Source organism: Microcaecilia unicolor, chromosome 2 (genome assembly GCF_901765095.1).
Source record: "Microcaecilia unicolor chromosome 2, aMicUni1.1, whole genome shotgun sequence".
Taxonomy (NCBI): Eukaryota; Metazoa; Chordata; class Amphibia; order Gymnophiona; family Siphonopidae; genus Microcaecilia; species Microcaecilia unicolor.
The window spans coordinates 406,854,168-406,874,975 of NC_044032.1; the positions used below are offsets into that span (position 1 = coordinate 406,854,168).

The 20,808-nt window shown below is 43.9% G+C and overlaps 1 protein-coding gene across 5 annotated transcripts in view; it reads left to right on the forward strand.

The window, feature by feature from the left end:
- LOC115461098 (probable E3 ubiquitin-protein ligase HERC6) overlaps positions 1-20,808 on the forward strand; it is a 165,510-nt gene that overhangs the window by 111,963 nt on the left and 32,739 nt on the right. For all 5 annotated transcript variants that reach the window (XM_030190673.1, XM_030190674.1, XM_030190675.1 and 2 more), the window contains 3 exons: positions 10,234-10,392; positions 15,848-15,991; positions 20,584-20,750. In XM_030190673.1, coding sequence (XP_030046533.1) covers positions 10,234-10,392; positions 15,848-15,991; positions 20,584-20,750 — 470 coding nt within the window. The remainder of the gene's footprint in view (positions 1-10,233; positions 10,393-15,847; positions 15,992-20,583; positions 20,751-20,808) is intronic.

The window sequence follows — 20,808 nt, forward strand, 5'->3', positions numbered from 1 at the left end:
TAGTAGAAATAAAAGGAATAGTGGTCACACAAGACAATACTTGACCTAAATGTTGACATGTACCAGAAAAGGAAATACATAGAAGAGCCAAAATAAGAGGATAAGCTGCAAAGACAGGAGAAAGAGATAGGGGACAATTAATACGACTAATAAAGAATTCAGTACAGTTAACCGCAGTACAAAAAGAGGTGACCAGTATAGCAGCAGACAGCATACGATACAAAGCAGTAGAAAACTAGGCAACAGAAGCCACAGACATAGTATGAGTAGTAGTAATGGTAAGAAGAGAAACAGAGGGTGGAGAGTGAGCAGCAAAAATAGGAGAACAACAAAGTTGTAAGAATAAAAATCAAATACTTCATTATAGCAAATACTTCATTATGGCAAAAGTCCAAAATGCACAGTTCAAAATAAACAAGTCCTGCAAGCTCCAAGTCCTTCTCAAGCTCCAGACAAAACAGTAGGTGAAGGGTGAAGATCAGATAGATGGTTCCAGGAAGAATGCTGGGGTAAGAGTACCAATGCAAAAGTGTCCAGATTAGACTGGAGCAGGGTAAACTGTGTGTAGAACTCGAGCTGCAGGAACTCGGCGTCAAGCTTGAGTGAAGTTCTCCAGTATCCAATGGTAGTGGTATTGGGAATTTTCTTTCCTAGTCTCCAGGAATTGGTGTATGTTTAACTGCGTCTGACATGGAGCAGGAAGATGATGATAAGAAATATACCACAGATGGTTCCTAGGACCAACTTGAGTGTGATCTGTCTGTTGGTCAAGTTCCAGATTGCTTTCCTCTTTTCCAGTCATCCGAAGGGACTCCAAACTGTCATCTCAGTCAGTTGTTCACGTGGGTCATCTGGGTCAGATGTTAAGGTCTCCATTTCAACCCTAAATTATCGCTTGGGTTGTTTTCTTCACCAGGTTTGAGATGAGAGTTCCTATTGAAGCACCTCCCCTTTGCAGCCGGGCTTACCCTTTGCGAGAAGTTGGTCTACTCTGGTTGCCTAATCTCAGCTCCTGGTTCTGCTACCTTCTTGCAGTGTGATAAGTGTACCCAGGTACTTCATTCAGCTGTATGTACCGCTGTTGGGGTGCTCTGGAGTACTTGATATGGACCTTCCCAGCGAGGTGAAGCTCAATTTTCCCTCTTGATAACCTTGATGAGGACCCAGTCTTCTGCTTGGACCTTTCCGAGCTCAAAAGGTTCAGGATCTATGGACACTACAGACCAACAACAGAAAATGAAAAACAGAATGGAAGTGGTAAAGGGATGGCCGCCCAGTGGGTTTGTGTTTGAACAATTTCAAACAGCTCAAAATTATCTCCCCTTTGAAGGGGAGGGATGTCTCTGAAATCTCAGGTACCTAGGGTACATAACATACATATGCAGACCTCTACCTTGAGATATAAGAATTAAACACATTTAGTATTTCAGTAAATAAACATTTCTGATAACTAAATTGAAAGGTAGAAAGCATAATAAGTAATGTCCAACGAAGTAAACAAAGCTGCATCTAGATCAGGCAAGAAAGAGCCTATAATTTGGAAATTAAAAATTGTAGTGCATTTTGAATATTCCTCTGCTTTGTGAATCAGGGCCCTTGAAACAAAAAGCAGATGGAAGGTATACAAATGCAATTAAATCAGTCGTAATAGGGACAGCCATAAGACCTGAGTAAGGTAAAAAAAAATCATAAGGACATAATTAATGAGCAAACGAATCTGCAGAGCTAAAATAAAAAGGCAGGAAAAACAGTTTATTTAAAAGAAAAGGTCTCTGTATAATAAAGTTCTCAAAATATAAAGGCAGCTGAATTCTCCCTGAAAGAAAATAAAAAAATTGACCAGTATACACACACGCCCACACACAGTGATGAAGGAAAGCAACAGAAAGGGAAAAAAATAGAGACAAAAAAAAACAAGGTGACCATTGGGTCGCTATATCCAGCAGTGGTCTGGACCACTGCTAGTCATTGGGCATCATGTTCATTGTTTTGTGTTTTAGGGTTCCATGATGGAAAAGGTTGTCAGGGATTGTTAGAATATGAATGGTCCCAAGCTCTCCGCCTTAGGCGACCCCTACATTCAGCGGCGAAGTGTCCACAATTATTACATTTAAAACATTGTATATTATATCTGTGTGAGGGACTAGGGTTTGGAGTTAGATCTCTATTTCCCGAAAAACCTCTTGATCTACCACGGAAATTACCCCTTCCTCTAGCCCTCACATAGTGAAAGGATTCAACAGGTTGGCTAGTGGTAGTATTAGAGTTGGATTCAGTCCGTAGTTGAGGTGGTTCTGTAGTTTAAGCGCATCTTTGGTTTGTTTTCTGACTCAGTGTAATTCCATATCACCTGTTGAAAATTATAGCGCGAGCCCTTCCTGCCACGTATTTTGAAGGCAATAAGGCCTGATGCACTAATCAGCTTGTGGAAATGTAGCTGCACTAACTGGTTAGTACAGGCATGCCCACTCTGACCCCCTCCTCCAGGCATGCCCCCTTGGTGAAAAAAATTTTTTTATTTTTTTTTATTGTGGCTATACTGTGTGCACATGTCAAAAGTACCACAGGATGTGTCTGTGCACCCCACGGTAACGCCATTTTAAATTGCAGTAAGCACATGTTGGTGTTTACCGCGGCTTGGTAAAAGGGCCCCTAAGTGAAATAGCATACTTTAAAAAGTGCTAATGTTCATTATTATTATTTTTATTAAAACACTAGGAAAACAGGCCCATTTCTGAAACCAATGAAACGGGCGCTAGCAAGGTATTGGCTTTCTGCAATTAATGTTTTGAAAGGAATTGTTAGGATAAATGTGTTGTCATGCTAATGAATAATTTACATTGTTGTATTATGTGTAATATCATGTTTTGTTTTTTTTCCTATTTTGTTCTGTTGGTTGTTACATAATTGTATTTATAGGATTTAGTAAAAGGGACTGACAAAGCAGTTTTTCCAACAGTTGAGTGTGTGTGAACTGTGACCCTGCATCACTGTGTGTATGACAAAGAGTGTGTGTGTGTCACAGAAAGAGATGGTGTGTGTGTTTGAAAATGAGAGAGTGTGGGAGTCAGAGGGCATGGGCGTGTGTGTGTGTTTGAAATTGTGTGTGTAACAATGTTTCGGGGGAGGGGGGCTGTCTGGTGAGGTGGGAGGGTGTGAGCTTTGATGGATTGGCGGGGTGCTTTGACAGACAGTGAGTGTCCATGTATCGATGTCCTGCATCTGTGTGTGTGAGATTGACAGGGGGGGAGGGGGAAGCTCGGGGGTGGGGAACTTGGATCCTGCATCAGTGTGTGTTTGTGACACAAGAGTGTGAGGGTTGATTCTTCTTTACTGGGAAGTGGTGGTGGTGGGCTTGTAGGGGGGTCATCGTCACTGGGGGGGGGGGGGGGGTTGGTATGAGTGATTGAGTGTGTGATATACATAGAGAGAGTGCTTGTCCATGTATCCATGTCGTGTGTGTGTGTGGGTATGAGATTGACAGAGACTGCTTAGTCAGAAAGGCTATTCAACCTGCATGAAATCATGCAGAAAGGAAGATTGTCAAAATAAAATTTAAATGGGGTTCTCTTTGTCAGGGGCATGAATATTTTGCCAGTGCTCTTCCTGTAGAGCCTGTGCACATTTTTGTGAGTGTAATAATGTTAGAGGCGTGTTCATTGTTTTTTTGTGAAGTCTCAGATGTTTTTTCCCCTCTTAGGTTTTGGAGATGCGTTTCTCTTAGCCTCCTCCTCCCTCTTGATCTCTAACAGCTGTCCCTTGTTACTTGCTTTTTTGTTGTTGTTTTTTTTTTTTTGTTTGTTTGTTTTAAAGGGGGGGTGTTTGGTGGGTTGCCGGGATTGCGAAATGGGAGGGAGTTTCAAGGGGCTTTGAATGTGGTAATTGTTGCTGGGTTCTTATAGAGAGAGATGTGAAGGCGCTACAGCAAGCAACAGCTGTTCGTTTGCCTTCCGTCCTCCTTCCTTCCCTCCCTGTCCCACGAAAAGAGGACGGGACAGGGAGGGAAGGAGGGAGGGCAGAAGGGAAATGATCAGCTGTTGCAGGGACACAGGGAGGGAAGGGAGGGATGGCAGAAGGGAAACAATCAGCTGTTGCAGGGACACAGGGAGGGAAGGAGGGAGGGCGGAAGGGAAACTATCAGCTGTTGCTTGTTGCATTTTGGTTTGTGTGTGTGAATGTTGTGTGTGTGGGGGGGGGGGGGTTTGGCGGGGTTCTGCGAACTGTGAGGGAGTAGCGGGCGACTTGGAGGGGGGTGAGCGTTGCTGGGGTGGTGGCCAGAAAGTGAGAGAGGGTGGTTTGTCCGTGAGATGCCTTACGCCTATGCGTTCGCTGCACTTCCGTCCTCCAACCTCTGTACCTGGCAGTTGAGACAGTGCGGGATAAGTGTTTTCTCACTGAGGCTACTGTCTCCCGTGTCGTGCGCTTCCCACCACCGTGGTGTTCTGTTGTGTGGCAATGACGGACCGCGCAGGCAGGTTTGGCGAGTGTTTCAGACCATTGATTGATGTTTGGCGAGTGATTCAGACCGTTGATTGGTTACTCGTCCTTGTGACGTTGCGTTTGTTTGCCTGGCAACTATTTAGCGTTCCCTTCATTCTCACTGTTCAGCCCTCGACGTCATCACGTTTTGACGCGAGGGCGGGACAGTGAGAGCCAATGAAACGCCGAATGACAGACTTTCGAACCCTACAGGAGTCAGCTTCAGAACGTTGGCGGTGCTTTTTATTATAGTAGAAATGTAAGAAACAAGCTGAAAAACTTTATGAAAACTGCACAAACAGAATGAAAACTTTTGCCCTGTGCACATCTCTATGTACTGCACCTGTTTTGTAAATGCAAAGTATTTAAGTCTCAAACAGTGGCATAGCCAGACCTGTCATTTTGGGTGTCGTTCCCCCCCCCCCCCCCCCCCCAGTCTTGCATCTTTCTCCCTTTAACTTCCCATACCTGTAACCCAGCAAACCACCACCACCTCAGCACCTTTGCTAGTGGCAGCAGTGATACATATCCGCTGCCTGCACTGGCCAAGCAGGCTTCTCTCTACTACTTCCCACTCTTGTTGCCATCACTTCCTGTTTCCTCTGTGACAAGGATGCAGCAGAGCAAAGCCTGCTGACCCAGCACAAGCAGTGGATGCGCATCACTGCTGCCACTGGCGGAGGTAAAGCAGGGAGAAGGAGCTCAGAGAGGGGAGAAGTTGCCGAGTTGCAGGCAGGGGGCAAATGCTGGATCTGGGGACAGAAGAGGGGGGGAGCACGGTGGCCACTGTTGAACTGTTTTTTTTTTTGGGGGGGGGGGGCAGGGTGAGCATGTGCCATCTAAGGCCACTCATAGCTATACCACTGGTCTCGCATCATATCTAGTCTGCTTGGCATCTTTTCCTGTTGCAGTACCACAAAGCCCACTTGCTATCTAGCTGTACCTTTATTTTTTTATTTCTCAATTTTAAAATGCAGTACAGTCTACAGTTCATAAGAAAATGATAATGGGAAAATGAAGCAACACAAAATCACAATTTTAGTAGCATCAAGTCCACATCACGGAGAAACAATTTCCTTTTGGCCAAAACAGATTTTTAAAAATTAACAATTAAAGCAATAGGAATTGGACACCAATCATATGATACAGCATTAAAACCCATTTTTCTATTTCCACTCACTATAACTATAAAGGAAAAAAGCAAAGCAGAACTAAGAGGCATTATAGAGTTTCACAAGCTTATCTTTTAAGAAATTCTCAAACTGAATAGAATCTAAAACATACCAGTTGTTCCCTTAAGAGACCAGACATTTACATGTAAACTTAAGCCTTCTCAATTGGCTACATCAGGGAGCACAGTAACCAGCTGTCCACAGAAAGGAATTTGCTTCTTAGGAAAATAAAGGGCCCTTTTACTAGGCTGTGGTAAAAAAGCGGTCTTAATGCACCCTTATGCGAGTTTTTCTTGTGCACTAAGGCTATTTTTACCGCAGCCATAATGGCTTTTTTCTAATTTTGTATTAATGGCCATGTGCTAAATTTGTCATTAGCATGTGGCCATTGTTAAATGCCCACGCGCTAATTTTTTCTGCCACCCATTTTCTAGGCAGTAAGTGCTTGCATACTGTAATGTAGGCTATGCTAATTTGATAGTACAGGAATGCCTATTCTGTGCCCCAGGCATGTTCCATCCCAAATAAATAAAAATATTTTTTAGCATGCACAGATTTGGCAGTTACCGCAGAATGCCTGAGTCAGTGGCGTAGCCATGGAAGGCCTCGGGGGACTAGGCCCCTCCATTCCAGCCTCAGGCCCCCCAACCCTGGTGGCCAGTCAGATTCCTGTGTTTTGGGCACTACTGGTTGCCCTCTTGCTCCCTGCACCGCTGTCCTTCGATTTTCCAGGCCACCGACATCGTCTGTAAGGTAAGCACACTGCCTTTGGCGGCCTGCAAGCTTTCTCTCTGCTACAATTTCCTGTCCCGCATAGACAGGATGCTGCAACAAAGAGAGAGCTTCCAGGGCAGTGTACTTACCTCACTGATGCTGCTGGCGACAAGTTCACACAAAGGTAATTATGTTCAATGGAAAATAAATTTGTTGGCTTGGGCAGCTTGCTATGTGAATATTCCATCATTGTTTCATTATTGCTACCAAGTATTACATAAAGGCATTTGCTTTAAGCTTTGTTTTAATTCGTTTATTCAGTCCTTACCCGCACGTGGTTTTAGGATTCACCTTTGGGTTTAAAAAGCAAGGATGGTTGAACAATTAGGTATAAACTTTGTTGTTTCTGACTTGACTTGTTTTGGAGTGCTTTGTGTTCTACTGATCTGTACATCTGCTGTCTAGAATTTGGAAAATGGAAATGAGAAAATAAAAATAAGTTTTGTATGTACTCTGTAGAAGTTGTTGACTTTTTGGTGTATGCATGTCTATACATACAGCTATGATTTCTGAACATGCGGCATCATTAAAGGACAGACTTAGTTGGGTATATATTCTAATCTCAACTTTGTTAAATGTCTCGGACGTATCCATGTACTTGTTCCTTGATATAATTGAATTCTATTATTCTGTCTCAATGTATTTTCAAATGTAAGCTACATTGAACCTGAGTTTGCTTGGGATAATGTGGGATACAAATGTTTAAAAGGTGGGGGATAAAGGATTTTTTTTTTTAAGACGCTGCCTATCCAGCTGGATAGTGATGGCACAAGGAAAGCAAGTTTAGGCCAGTGAAAACTAACTCGAAATAACCTGTTCCTTAAGTGTGTATGTGGTTTGTTGATGCAGGACAGACTGTTTACTTGGAAATCTGTTATCAAGTAAGGCATTATTTAGGAGTATACCAAGCACTACTCACACCTGTATGCCTAGTGCACCCCCCCCCCCAACAAAAAAAAATGTCAGATCTGGCTATGCCTCTGACCTGAGTGCATCCCACAGTATGCCATTTTAAGCTGCATTAGGCATTTGTTACCCTCTAATGCAGCTTAGTAGAAGTGTCCTGTGAGACCTCCGGCGAGGGTTATGTAATGGCCCTCGAAATTAACTCAGCCAGACAAGGTATATAAAGGTGAAAATAAATGGTTTTATTTGCCTGGGACTTGTTATCTCACAGGCCATGAATCTCAGATGCAACAGTTTTTCTCTGGGTTAGTAACAGTCTTGAGTAGGTCTCTGGCTAACAGGCCAAGCAGTCTGTGGCTGGTGGGGCTGCCCCACACAGCCTGTGAACTCTCAGGTCTTCTGAAAACTCAGGTCTGGTTCCAGCCAGACCTCAGCAAGACTTGCAAGTCCTTAAAACAAAGTTGGCTTAATTCAGCCAGGTCACAGTAGCTAAACACTTTCAGTAAAGGCATAAACTTGGGCTTCAGTTCTTCCTTCCCTGGGCCTCCTTAACCTCAGCCTAGCCCTGTCTTTTAAACTCCAAGGTATTGACACTACCCCTCTCGGCTCACTTCCTCCTGGGGCGGGATCATGTTCTTAAGGTAGCTCAGGCCAGTTAGAGAGGTCCTTTTCTTAGGGTGAGGGGCAGTGTTTTATAAACCCTTTCACACATGCCTCTAAGTTTAATATAGCCAGTTTCAATTCTTCAGTCTGCAATGCTAAATTAAAGTTCATCTCTCAGTATTCAGATCTGAGGTGATGCCAAAAACGGAGACATTTCAGCTATCAGGTGTACTAAATGAATCCAACATTTCCTTAATCAGTCTAGAGTCCTTAGGCAGATAAACCTGGCTGGGAACCTTCAGAACATCTTAGATACATTTTTGAGAAACTCATAAGATAATAAATAATGTGAAAATACTTAATTTTCCTGTTATACATTACACACCCTGGTAGTGTTCTCTAAAGTTTATAAATTCAAATGAGTAGATAAATTATTCTTTACAGATGTACCAAATGTTGATAGCATTACAGAGCATTGTGATTTAGTTTTAGACACGATCAGAGTCTTATCGTGCTCAGAAATATTAGCTGAAGCTTCTTCAGAAAATTTACCCAACTGAGCCACATTACCCTGCACAGCATTTTCTGAGTCACTGCAGAATCACTTTGGCTGTATTTGAAACACAATCAGAGCTGAATTCTGTAATGGGTATAAATTTGACAGGAGTAGGTAAAGGTTTACTGCCATTTACTTCAGTAGAAATAAGAGAAGTGCCACCCGACAAAGCAATATTTCTGGAGACTAAACTGCCCTCATTTACAGAGGGCAGAAACATTGCACCAGGTTGGGAGGGTGGAGTTCGTTCACCCAATGAGAGAGAAGCTTCAATAGGGCACAGAGAACTAGGTACAGCAGAAGCGGTTCCACTCACCACACTGACATGTCAGTCTATGGGGCCTTTGAGCTGAGACACAACCAACTCCTGCTACTGTACCATTGGTTCTTTTAATTTATGGAGAAACAGAAGATCAAAGTTCCTTAGCTCCTCAAATGGCTCTGAAGGGGCTCCAAAGGGGCCGGACCTGCCCCTTAGGTTATGCCCCATTGGACGCACACGTGCAGCCACATGTTTTCTTATTTCTGAATTTACCTTATTTGACTTTTTACCATGATTTCTTGTTAAAGAATAACATTTCTCCAATGCAGCCACTGTGGTGACTGTCAACAGCTTTTTCCGTGGCCACAGAAAGCCTCACAGTTGAGGCCTTGCCCACCATACTTTTGAATTCTCATCTATAAGCTTCCTGTTCAACTGCCACTACTTCTGAGGGCAACTAGCTTTCAGCAGGGTTTGACAGACTGCAGCCTTACAGGTACTTGGTACTCACAGATTTGCAAGCAGATATATGAAAGGGAAACTTCTTGCAGAGTTTCCTTATAAACATTTGTCAGCTACCTACTACATCAGGAAGGCATTGCCAACAATGCTGTGTGGGTACAAAATGTGCAAATAAAAAGCAGGAGGGAGCAGGCATGGGAACAGATTTTTCAAAATGTACTTCCACTGACTGGCACATGCTCTGCTCCCTTTGAAAATTGCACCCTCTATGACTAGCATGGTTTTGTGCATTCAAAGTACACAGTGTCTATACTCCTACTCTACTTATGCAAGAAAAAAAGTGGTATGTGATTCAATAAGAGGGCTACTTGACTCCATTCTCCGTGGTGTCATTTCAGCAGTATGATCATCTGTAAACTGAGGAAACTTCACAGTACAGAATCCTAACTTGTAAGTGGAGGGAGTGGTTACAGCACCATGCTGACAAGCACAGAAACCTGGGTGATCTCACTATTGCTCCTTGGGATTTTGCACAAGTCACTTCACCCTCCATTGCTTCAGATAAACACTTGGGACTGTAAGCTAATGCTTTTCATTTTGTTGTTTGCCTTGACCCTATTCCTGCAGCCACAGAAAAAGTGCAGTTCCCTCCCTCCCTTTTTTCCTGGAGACATAGGCCAATGATGGCTTTATGGAGGCTGCACACAGGTTATGACCCAAGATATAATCCACAGTTTGGAAAGCCCTGCAGTAAGCCCTCCAGTACACCTGATTGTACTCACCTTAACTACTACTGAAAAAGGTGTGAGCTAAAGCCAAATACGTATAGTCCTTCAGTTCATTTTTTTCAATTTTAATTTACTGTACAGAAAGTTTTCAACAAGTGTATTGGGTAATCAGATCAAAAATGCACAGAATGGATCAGGAATGAGTGGATGCTTGAGTTTCAACATTATCTGTGTACCTTAACAGTTTTGCCGACTGTGCAGCGCTGATGAATGCGTAATTTGATTCCCTAGGGTGCAGTTATTGAAGCAGGTGAACAATTTCTGCAAGGGAGTGGCGAATTTCCAAAGCTGCCAGTCTTCCACCTGCGGGTGAATCGCAAGAACTTTGTGGAGGATGTGTTCCAAAAGCTAAGCACTGTAGAGGACTGCAACCTGCGAATGGAGCTAATGGTACAGTATACAATAATCTAACAAGGAGTTTATTTTGCAACACATGAATTTTGTAGCGTGTAGTAGAATACTCGGTCAGCATTTTCAATCTAGTTTGTAAAATTATCTTAAAACAGTTTTTTTTATTGAGTTTTCAACCAAACAAGGACACTCCCCAAAAGAGGAGGGAAAAACCAGAACAAAAAGGCATTACAACTCTCACCAGTAGTACAAGATAGCTAATCCTCCTGCCCCAAACCCCTCCAAACTTACCCCTAGCACTATAGCTCTGGACTACAACCCCCCCCCCCCCCCTTCCCACACATGCACACAAGATATAAGAAAATAAACACCAGAGACCGAATGTTAGAGTACCCAGAAACCAGATTCAGAAACTGAAAACCGGATGTGGCCCCCTGGACTACAACCCCTCCCCCTTCCCACACACACACACAAGATATCCTATATAATAAAAAGCACCTCCAACATTCTGAAGCTGACTCCATGGCACTGTGGCAGTGTAGGGTTTCTAAGTTTGTAGTTCAGCGTTTCATTGGCTCTCACTGTCCCCGCCCTCACCAATCAGACAGAACGGAACTTGGAGGAGGGAAGTGGAGTGGATTGGAGGTACAAACATCAGTAGAGGCAAGTGCACAGAACGGAAGGGAAGACAATTTAATCACTTTGTCACACACATCACACACACACACACACACACACACACTCAATCACTCTGTGTATCTCTCTCTTACACTATCTGTAAAACACACTGTCACTCTGTCTCTCACATGGGCAACTGTATGTTGCATTCTCACGAGTAAGGAGCTCTTCTGATGTGATTGTTAAACTGATTGAAGGGCCTGAACAAGGAAAACTTTTACCACATTGTAACACAGTTTACACAAAAAATATTGTATATAAAGAAATCTTACACATGTAAACAACAATTATATTCAGAATACAACCGTGGAAACATTAATGGCAGGAACTCATTACATTGCTAGCGCCCATTTCATTGTGTTAAGAAACTGGCCTTTTTTACTAGTAAGAAAATAAACACCGCACCAGAGACGAATACTAGAGTACCCAGAAACTGAAAACCGGATGTGCAACTGAGAGGCAATCACAATGTTCAGAATTAAACTTCTTCCCGTCTGTGGCAATGACTGTAAGTAGGGAGTCCAAATCTTCAAGAAGCGAGTCTTGCATTTAAATGACCCACGGGAGCCCTAGGCCTCCCAGCTGAGCAGATGATGTACTTGATTGTGCCACTTCCAGTATGCAGGATGATCTTCTGAAGTCCACGATTGTAAAATAACACTTCCTCACTATAGCCTGTAAAATTAATATTGCGTTCAGCATGCTGGCACAGGAAGGGCAGTTCTTCTATATGTGAGCACATGCAGTTTTGCATGCCTTGTGTGTTTAAGTGCATAAATGCATAAGTACTAGTGGATAAGAAGGGGTGTGTGTGTGTACATGAAGGCAGAGCATGGGAGGGGCACGGGTTGGCTGCCCCTTACAGGATACTGTAAGTTAAACACATTGCATTCTACAGTTGCACATGCTGATTTACACCTACCATTGACCTAGCATAAATGATTAGGCACAGCAGTATGTGTTTACACTAGCATTCTATAACAGAATTTGAATGCACAGAATACCATTATAGAATAGGAGCTCCACACGTAGCACTAGTGTGCCTGAACGAGGTCACCCAGTTATAAAATTGCCACTGTACTGACTGGCTGCAGTCAAGAATGAATCTAGTTGGTCATCTCAACTTTGGATGGTATCTTACACTATCAAAATTATCCTGAGTTTGATTCAGTTTAATTTAGGAGTTAGAAAATACTATTAGACTATTAGTATTAATTACCCAAATCAGAGAACACTTTCCCATGTTTATAAGCAAATGTGGGCTGGTATGGTGGCGCAGTTGCTTTGTACTGGTATGAGGGAACACTGGGTTTGATTCCTGAGCCTGGCTTCTGCTTCACGAGGATGCTCATGGAGGCAACACTCAGTCTTTGACAGAGGACCTCTGGTTAATCACACACTAGCAACACCTAGTGATTAGATTAGTACCTGAATATATGTAAGCCGCTTTGAATGTAGTTGCAAAAACCTCAGAAAGGCGGTATATCAAGTCCCATTTCCCTTTCCCTTATTTAAAGCATGCTTTTCTATTCCCAGTGGGGACTGTTTACTAAGGACAATATTCAGTCTCACCTGCTTGAACCCCATTCTTCAGGCCATCCCCATATATTCAGTGGCACTTAACTGCAAATGGCCACTGAATATCCCCTCTGACTGCACTGTCCAGTTAGTGGTGCAGTAGTCCAGGGCAGATATGTAGAGAAGTTGAGTTATACAGACACTGGTCATATTCAGGTCCAGTACCCACGTAGATAAGCGGGCCGATAAAACCAAACAAAAGGCAGTCCTGTCTTTGCCCACTTAGCTATGCAGGTATTGACTGAATATCAGCTAGCATTCACATAAGTACATAAGTAATGCCATACTGGGAAAAGACCAAGGGTCCATCGAGCCCTGCATCCTGTCCACGACAGCGGCCAATCCAGGCCAAGGGCACCTGGCAAGCTTCCCAAACGTACAAACATTCTATACATGTTATTCCTGGAATTGTGGATTTTTCCCAAGTCCATTTAGTAGCGGTTTATGGACTTGTCCTTTAGGAAACCATCCAACCCCTTTTTAAACTCTGCTAAGCTAACCGCCTTCACCACTTTCTCCGGCAACGAATTCCAGAGTTTAATTATATGTTGGGTGAAGAAAAATTTTCTCCGATTTGTTTTAAATTTACTACACTGTAGTTTCATCTCATGCCCCCTAGTCCTAGTATTTTTGGAAAGCGTGAACAGATGCTTCACATCCACCTGTTCCATTCCACTCATTATTTTATATACGTCTATCATGTCTCCCCTCAGCCGTCTCTTCTCCAAGCTGAATAGCCCTAGCCTCCTTAATCTTTCTTCATAGGGAAGTCGTCCTATCCCCGCTATCATTTTAGTCGCCCTTCGCTGCACCTTTTCGAATTCTACTATATCTTTCTTGAGATGAGGCGACCATAACTTCAGGGTTGGTGGATGACACGGATATTCATGCCGGTGCCTGGACATTGCCATGGTACTGAATATTCAAGTTAGCACTGACAGCAGCAGACTGAATCTATCTGCCACAGGCTGAATATCAGCCTCTTAAGTGCATAATTTTCACTAACATGCACTGGTTACTGATTAATTTTTCACATCCAATTTAAATTTTGTGCTTGGCCTTTAAGGCCTACCATTTGGGCACTCCCTCTTGGTCATTCCATACATCCTCACTCATTCTTTACATTCCATTGATGATCATCGTCTTGCACGCCCTGCATCAAGAAGAGCACACTATGAAAGTACAAGAACATCAACATTTTTTATTTAGCTCCAAAACTTAGGAATGATCTACTGACTTAAATCAGATTGGAACTATCCTTCTCAAAAATTTAAATCATATTTGAAAACAATACTATTTATTCTCAGTTCTGATGGATTTAAGAGCGATCTGTTACCTTCAGTTAGCACCCCACTCTTCCCTTCCTCCTCCCCTTCCTTCTTTTTCACTCCTCCCTCCTCCTATATTTCCTACCCTATAAGAGTGAACATTTTGACTTTCCTATTGGTTTTATTGACTTTCTTTTCTTATGATTTTTACGAGTTCTTTGTAATTGTAAACCGCTTTGACCTGACCCATATAAGGTGATATAGCAAGTACACAAGCATAAACATAATGTACATTAAAGCACATTTAAAATGTTAATTTTTATTTGTACCTGAGGCAGTGGAGAATAGTGATTTGCCCATGGTTACAAAGATCATCAGTAAGAAGCAGGATTTGAACCTTGGTTTCCCTGTGTATATTTCCAGTAAAGATCTACCTTTTATAAAACATATGGCAGTTACTGTTCTCTCCAGATGGGTCATCCTTAATGCATGACTAGTGTAAGTCAAGTGCAGAGGTGGTGAAGAGAAGCAATGGAAGACTATCAAGTCGTGTCAAACTACAGGCTTACTACCATGCTAAATGACAGCCCTGTCTTCAACAAGGTGGAAGATACCTGCATGCTGTGTTACAATGCCTCAGTGAAATACTGTGAAGTACTATGACCCCCTGATGTAGGGATAATTGGTGAAATCTGGCCGTGTTGGGTACTTTCTAAAATAAATCTTTTTGATGACGACTTGGTAGTCTTCTATTGCTTCTCTTGACCACCTCTGCACTTGACCTACCCTAGTGGTTCACCACAAACAGAGGTTCTTCCTTTTCTTTTCTTTTCTTTTCTTTTCTTTTCTTTTCTTTTCTTGTCATCCTTGATAGTAACATAGTAGATAACAGCAGAAAAAGACCTGCACGGTCCATCCAGTCTGCCCAACAAGATAAATTCATATGTGCTACTTTTTATTTGTACCTGTCTTCTTCAGGGCACAAACCGTACAAGTCTGGTCAGCACTATCCCCGCCTCCCAGCTACCAGTCCCGCCTCCTACCACCAGCTCTGGCACAGACCGTATAAGTCTGTCCAGCACTATCACCGCCTCCCAACCACCAGCCCCGCCTCCCACCATGCCATGGTTGCCTACAAAGAAACCCACCCTCATTAATTTATAATTAAGGCAATAAAAAACCTGCTCAACCTTTAACATAATAGATAAGAGAGGTCATTCAGTTAAAAGGACTGTATTGCAAAATGCCCCTAAAGCATAAGTATATGAATATGCCAACTTTATGGCTAATCATATAAAGCTCCTCCACATCACCAGACCTCTCTTTTAAAGTACAGAATAGTGCAACAAGTGCAAGTCAATTATATCCTGTAGGAGTCCAAACAATTCAAATAACACTCAGATTGAGCAAGATCTAATACTGTCAGTTCCAGCTCTACTAAAATAGACGGCGAAAGGTACACTCAAACTTGATTACTTATCTTGGGTGTCTAGAACCTTAAAGGCTGCCCAACAGAGTACCCCATTCCATTTCTTCAGGGACCAGCACGAGGCCCAGAGCATATATAAATGAGATGGTGTGGAGACAGAAGTGCAAGCAGGTGTTTGGGGCTTTGTACCCTTAATTCACATTATTGTCATGTCAAGAGCATGCATTGTGAACGTCACCTTATTCTAGATGTTGCTAACATCAGCAGAGTGATTTTCTAGATCCAAAAAATGAACCTCATGCATGTTGTAATGATGCCAACTTGCTAGAAAGAGGGAACAGGACTATTACTGAGAATAAGTCCCAAGTGATGCTGAATCAACCATGTTGCTTAATTTTTGTAGATATTCACACTGGTAAGACTCCGTTTTCAAACTAGATCTCTTGCTTCATCAAATATCTTTACAAATACAAGCTGCTGATGTGTAAGGATGCATTTAGATATCCAGTACAGTAATTAGAGGCTGTTTATTTTTCTGTAGGTGGAATTTGTAGGAGAGCCGGGTATTGACCTGGGTGGAATCAGACGACAGTTCTTCCTGGTCGTGTTTGAGGAGATAGTTCAGCCAGACTATGGGATGTTTATGTACTGCGACAGCTTTTCCTCCATGTGGTTTCCTAGCAGCGTGAGTCTCTCGGACCACCGTTTGCATGCTCTTGCAGGGTCTTGTGCCACTGAGGCGGAGAAGGTGGCTCCTCCATGAAGAATATTTAGTACAAAACTAAAGTGAGAGGAAAAGATGTGATTGAAAGGTTATTGAACTGCTCTGCATTCACCAGACCAAGTCAAACCGTCTTGGCCCAAAAAATGTAAGGAGGCAACGCACTGCAGTCAAACATAATCCCCCACATTGAGAGCACTTTTCAGTCATTCCTGCAGGAAAACTGGGCTTTCGAAAAACTGCCCACCATATATGTGGGTGAAATTATGCAGGTAATGTTACCCTCGGTAGTGGTAGGTGTTCTTGGAGCAGGGTTTGGAACTATCCACGTTGTACAACTGCACATGTAATGTATGCTCATATCGAGAGGGCAGTTTTCTAAATGCCCATTTCCCTGTGTATGTTTAGTGGATGAAAATGTTTGCAGGTACTTTATCCTTAGATAGTATTTGGGGTTTTTAAATTTATTATTAAATGTTTCAAATACAATATAAGAAATATTACAAGAACAGGATTTATAATTATCAAAGAAATATAAACAAATCTAAGTTAAAAAAATAAGTCCTATAACATCCAATTTAGTTTATAAATAGAAGAAACAGAGGAACCTATATTGGAAAACAGATCAAAAAAACATTTAGACCACTTTATTGCCCCTAAGCATCAACTCACAGGCTGGAATAACATTTGTCCAGTCAATATTCATCCAGCAGCAGACATTCTTTTTAAAGTGCTTTCTGCTGCCTGATAAATTTGACCTGGCATGACCAGGTGAATGCTAGATGCAAGCAGTTATGTAAGTTCCCACAGATATTCAGAAGGTTATCCCTAGTGGTAGTCCCGTGAGATTACCGCTAGGGGTTAGCGCCACCATTTTGAACCCAGAGCCAGACGAGGTGGGAGCGGAAGGCGACCACTCCTCCCTAATCCCTCTAGACTACTAGGGATCACCTGTGGATTAGACCCAGAGTTGGCGGGGGGGGGGGGGGGGGGGGTTCCAGGGAGTAGGGGAAGGATTGAGGGGATTGGAACCAGAAAGGAATATGAGGAAAAGGGGGGTTTGGGGATGTGAAGTGGGGAGATTGGAAATGGGTAGATACAGAAGGGAGATTGATTTCCCAACTCCCCCCTGAGATCCGGGAGGGGGGGGATGGGAGAGAATTGGATCACAAACCCTGCAGCTGCAACCTGGAAGTTTATATAGTTGCTGGCCAAAATTCAGTGCCAGCTCCCACATAGTTGAACGGCTGAAGATTAGAACCATACAAAAGGCTACCCTAACTGGCTGCTTAACTATGCAGGTACCGACACTGAATATGGCTCATACCTGCATAAGTGCCAGCTCCTCCCCAACTCCACCCCCAGACCACCCTTGTATTGTCCAATTTTGGAATGGGCTGTTAGAGACCATATTCAGGAAGAAGGTGAAAATTTACTTCAACCAGGCCTTTATTAGACTTACAGGCATATTTTCAAAGCACTTAGCCTTCCAAAGTTCCATAGGTTTCTATGGAACTTTGGAAGGCTAAGTGCTTTGAAAATATGCCTCTAAGTAACTAACTTCTTTATTCTCACATGCACACTCAAGAAGTGACAGAGTCTGCACATACTGCAACAGGACATGTTCATCCACTCCAACCCTAACTGAGGTATTTAATCACCTCTCTGATCTCATGTGCAACTTTTTTTAAGTTAGTCCCCTTATTTTCTGTCTCCTCTTACCTGTCTATATATTCCAGTGATGGCGAACCTATGGCACGTGTGCCAGAGAGGGCATGTAGAGCACTCTCTGCTGGTATGCACGCCGTCGCCAGGGCCGCCGTGAGGGGGGTGCAGGGTGGACAAAATTCCGGCCCGGCACCGCAGTCCCCTCCACCAAGTGGTGTGCTGGAGCCGGCTCGCACCAACTCGCAAAAGCCGGTTGTTCTTGAGGGCTAGCCAGCTCTCCTCCCTCCCTGCCCCGAGCTACAGGGTCTCTCCGAGTACCAGAAGAAGGCATTCTTCGGGGCAGGCAGGAAAGATCCCCAGTCTTGCCTGCCAGCGCTGACCCTCCCCCGCTGCCGGATTGCTCTTTAAAAATGGCCGCCGAGACTTCCAGTGGCGGCCTCATGAGACTTCTGCTGAAGTCTTGGAGGCCGCCCTTGTAAGACTCGGCGGCCATTTTGACGAGCGATGCAGTAGCGCCGTGGGAGAGTCAGCGCCGGCAGCGGGCAGGCAAGACTGGGGATCTTTCCTACCTGCCCCGAAGAATCCACTGGACAACCTGGGTGGCTGGAAGGGGGGGCAGGGGAGCGAGGAGAATCGCTGGGTATGGGTGGCTGGAGGGGGGGCAGGGGAGCGAGGAGAATTGCTGGGCATGGGTGGCTGGAGGGGGGGCAGGGGGAGAGAAGAGAATTGCAGGACATGGGTGGATGGAGGGGAGGGCAGGGGGGAGAGGAGGTTTGCTGGACATGGGTGGGTGGAGGGGAGGGCAGGGGAGAGAGGAGGGTTGCTGGACATGAATGGAGCGGAGGGAAGAGTGAGGAAGGAGATGAGATGAGGGAAAAGGAAGAGAGGAGAAAAACTGCACATGGATGAAGAAAATAGGCAGAAGCTGGATCCACTGAACAGTCAAGTCTGCGGAGGACCCAGCTTTTACTTACGGATGTAGGGCAAGAAATGAAAAAGAAAGGCGGAAAGTAAAGAAATAAATGGAAAGGAAGCCCTGGAAACGGAGTTAAGAGGACAGATAGCAGCAGAATCGGATACGGGGCCAGCATGATCAGAAAAACAAAGTCACCAGACAACAAAGGTAGAAAAAATCATTTTATTTTCGCTAGTGTTTAGAATATGTCCACTTTGAGAATCAGGTGCTCAACATTAAAAGTTTATATTTATTTACTTATTTATGGCATTTTATCCCACATTAAACATGAATTAGATTGGAACCTGGGATCATTTAATTTGCAACAGCAAAAATCACATTAATTATTCAAAAGCATGCCAAATGCTTTTACATAGTAACCTAGTAGATGACGGCAGAAAAAGACCTGCACGGTCCACCCAGTCTGCCCAACAAGATAACTCACATGTGCCATTTTTTGTGTATACCTTACCTTGATTTGTACCTGTGTTTTTCAGGGCACAGACCGTATAAGTCTGCCCCGCCTCCCACCACTGGCTCTGGCACAGACCGTATAAGTCTGCCCAGCACTATCCCCACCTCCCAACCACCAGCCCTGCCTCCCACCACCGGCTAAGTTCTGTTATTCACGTTGGCATTTTGCAATAAATAATTAGATTTTGGGTTGCTGTTTGGGCACTCAGTCTCTGAAAGGTTCGCCATCACTGGTCTAGAGTATAGCTCACCAGTGCTTTTTTTTGTAGAAAAAAAGGTGCCAGTACTCATTATGGGCAGGGTCACCACATATGGCTCCACCCCTATGTTAGCCACACCCACATTAGCCACACCCCTTATACCAGCTATGGCGCATATAAACATACATCACTGAAAATATTATACTAGTATAGGAGAAAAAAATAACGTGATTTTTTTCATTAGAAATAATTTCTGTAAGCTGTTACAGCTCCAGTATACCCAGTGCAAAATAAGACAGCAGATGTAAGTTCTCAAATTGGACATATCTCAAACACTAAAATGAAAATAAAAAGATTTTTTTCTACCTTTGTTGTCTGGTGACTGTTTTTCTTTCCATATTGGTCCCAGTCTCTGATTCTGCTGCTATCTGTTACCTTAATTCCTTTTCCAGGGCTTCCTTTCCATTTATTTCTTTACTTTCCGCCTTTCTTCTCCATTTCTTGTCATACATCCGAAAGTAAAAGCTGGGTCCTCTGCAGAATTCACCGTCCAGTGGATCCAGCTTCTGCCTGTTTTCTTCATCCATGTGCAGATTTTCTCCTCTCTTCCTTTCCCCTCATCTCATCTCTCACTCTTCCCTTCCCTCCATCCATGTCCAGCATTTCTTCTCTCTCCGTTCCCTCTCCTCCATCCATGTCCTGCAACCCTCCTCTCACCTGCCCCCCCTTCATCCACCCATGTCCAGTGATTCCCTTCTCTCCCCAGCCCCCCCTCAAGCCATCCATACCCACCCAGCGATTCCCTCGGCTCCCCTGCCCGGCATCCATACCCACTCCACGATTCTCCTTGCTCCCCTGCCTCCGACACAGCTGCCGCTGCGAAAGGCCATCAGCCTTCCCTTCGTTTCCTGTCGTGTCCCGCCCTTGCGCAATGACATCAGAAGAAGGCGGGACACTGACAGGAAACGAAGGGAAGGCTGACGGCCTTTCACTGTGGCAGCTGCGTCGGAGGCAGGGGAGCAAAGAGAATCGCGGAGTGGGGATGGATGCCGGGCAGGGGAGCAAAGGGAATCGCGGGGTGGGGATGAATGCCTGGAGGGGGGAGGGCAGGGGAGCGGATGGGGGGGGCAAAAAAAAAGGTGCCGGTACGCCGTACCGTTGCGTACCGGCACAAAAAAAGCACTGTAGCTCACATTGATTTTAATGCCCAGTAACAAAATCTGTGTGTGTGTTTTTTTGTTTTTTGTTTCTATTTGCAGCCATCAGTAGAAAAGAAGAAGTATTTCCTTTTTGGGATCCTCTGTGGGCTGGCTGTATTTAATTATACTGTTGTATATCTCCCTTTCCCACTTGCACTCTACAAGAAGCTTTTAGACAAGAAGGTCACGCTGGAGGATATGAAAGAGTTTCAGCCTACTATAGGAAGGTAAATAGACAGCACACCATTTATTCCCACACATTCTGATACTTTTATTGACAATATA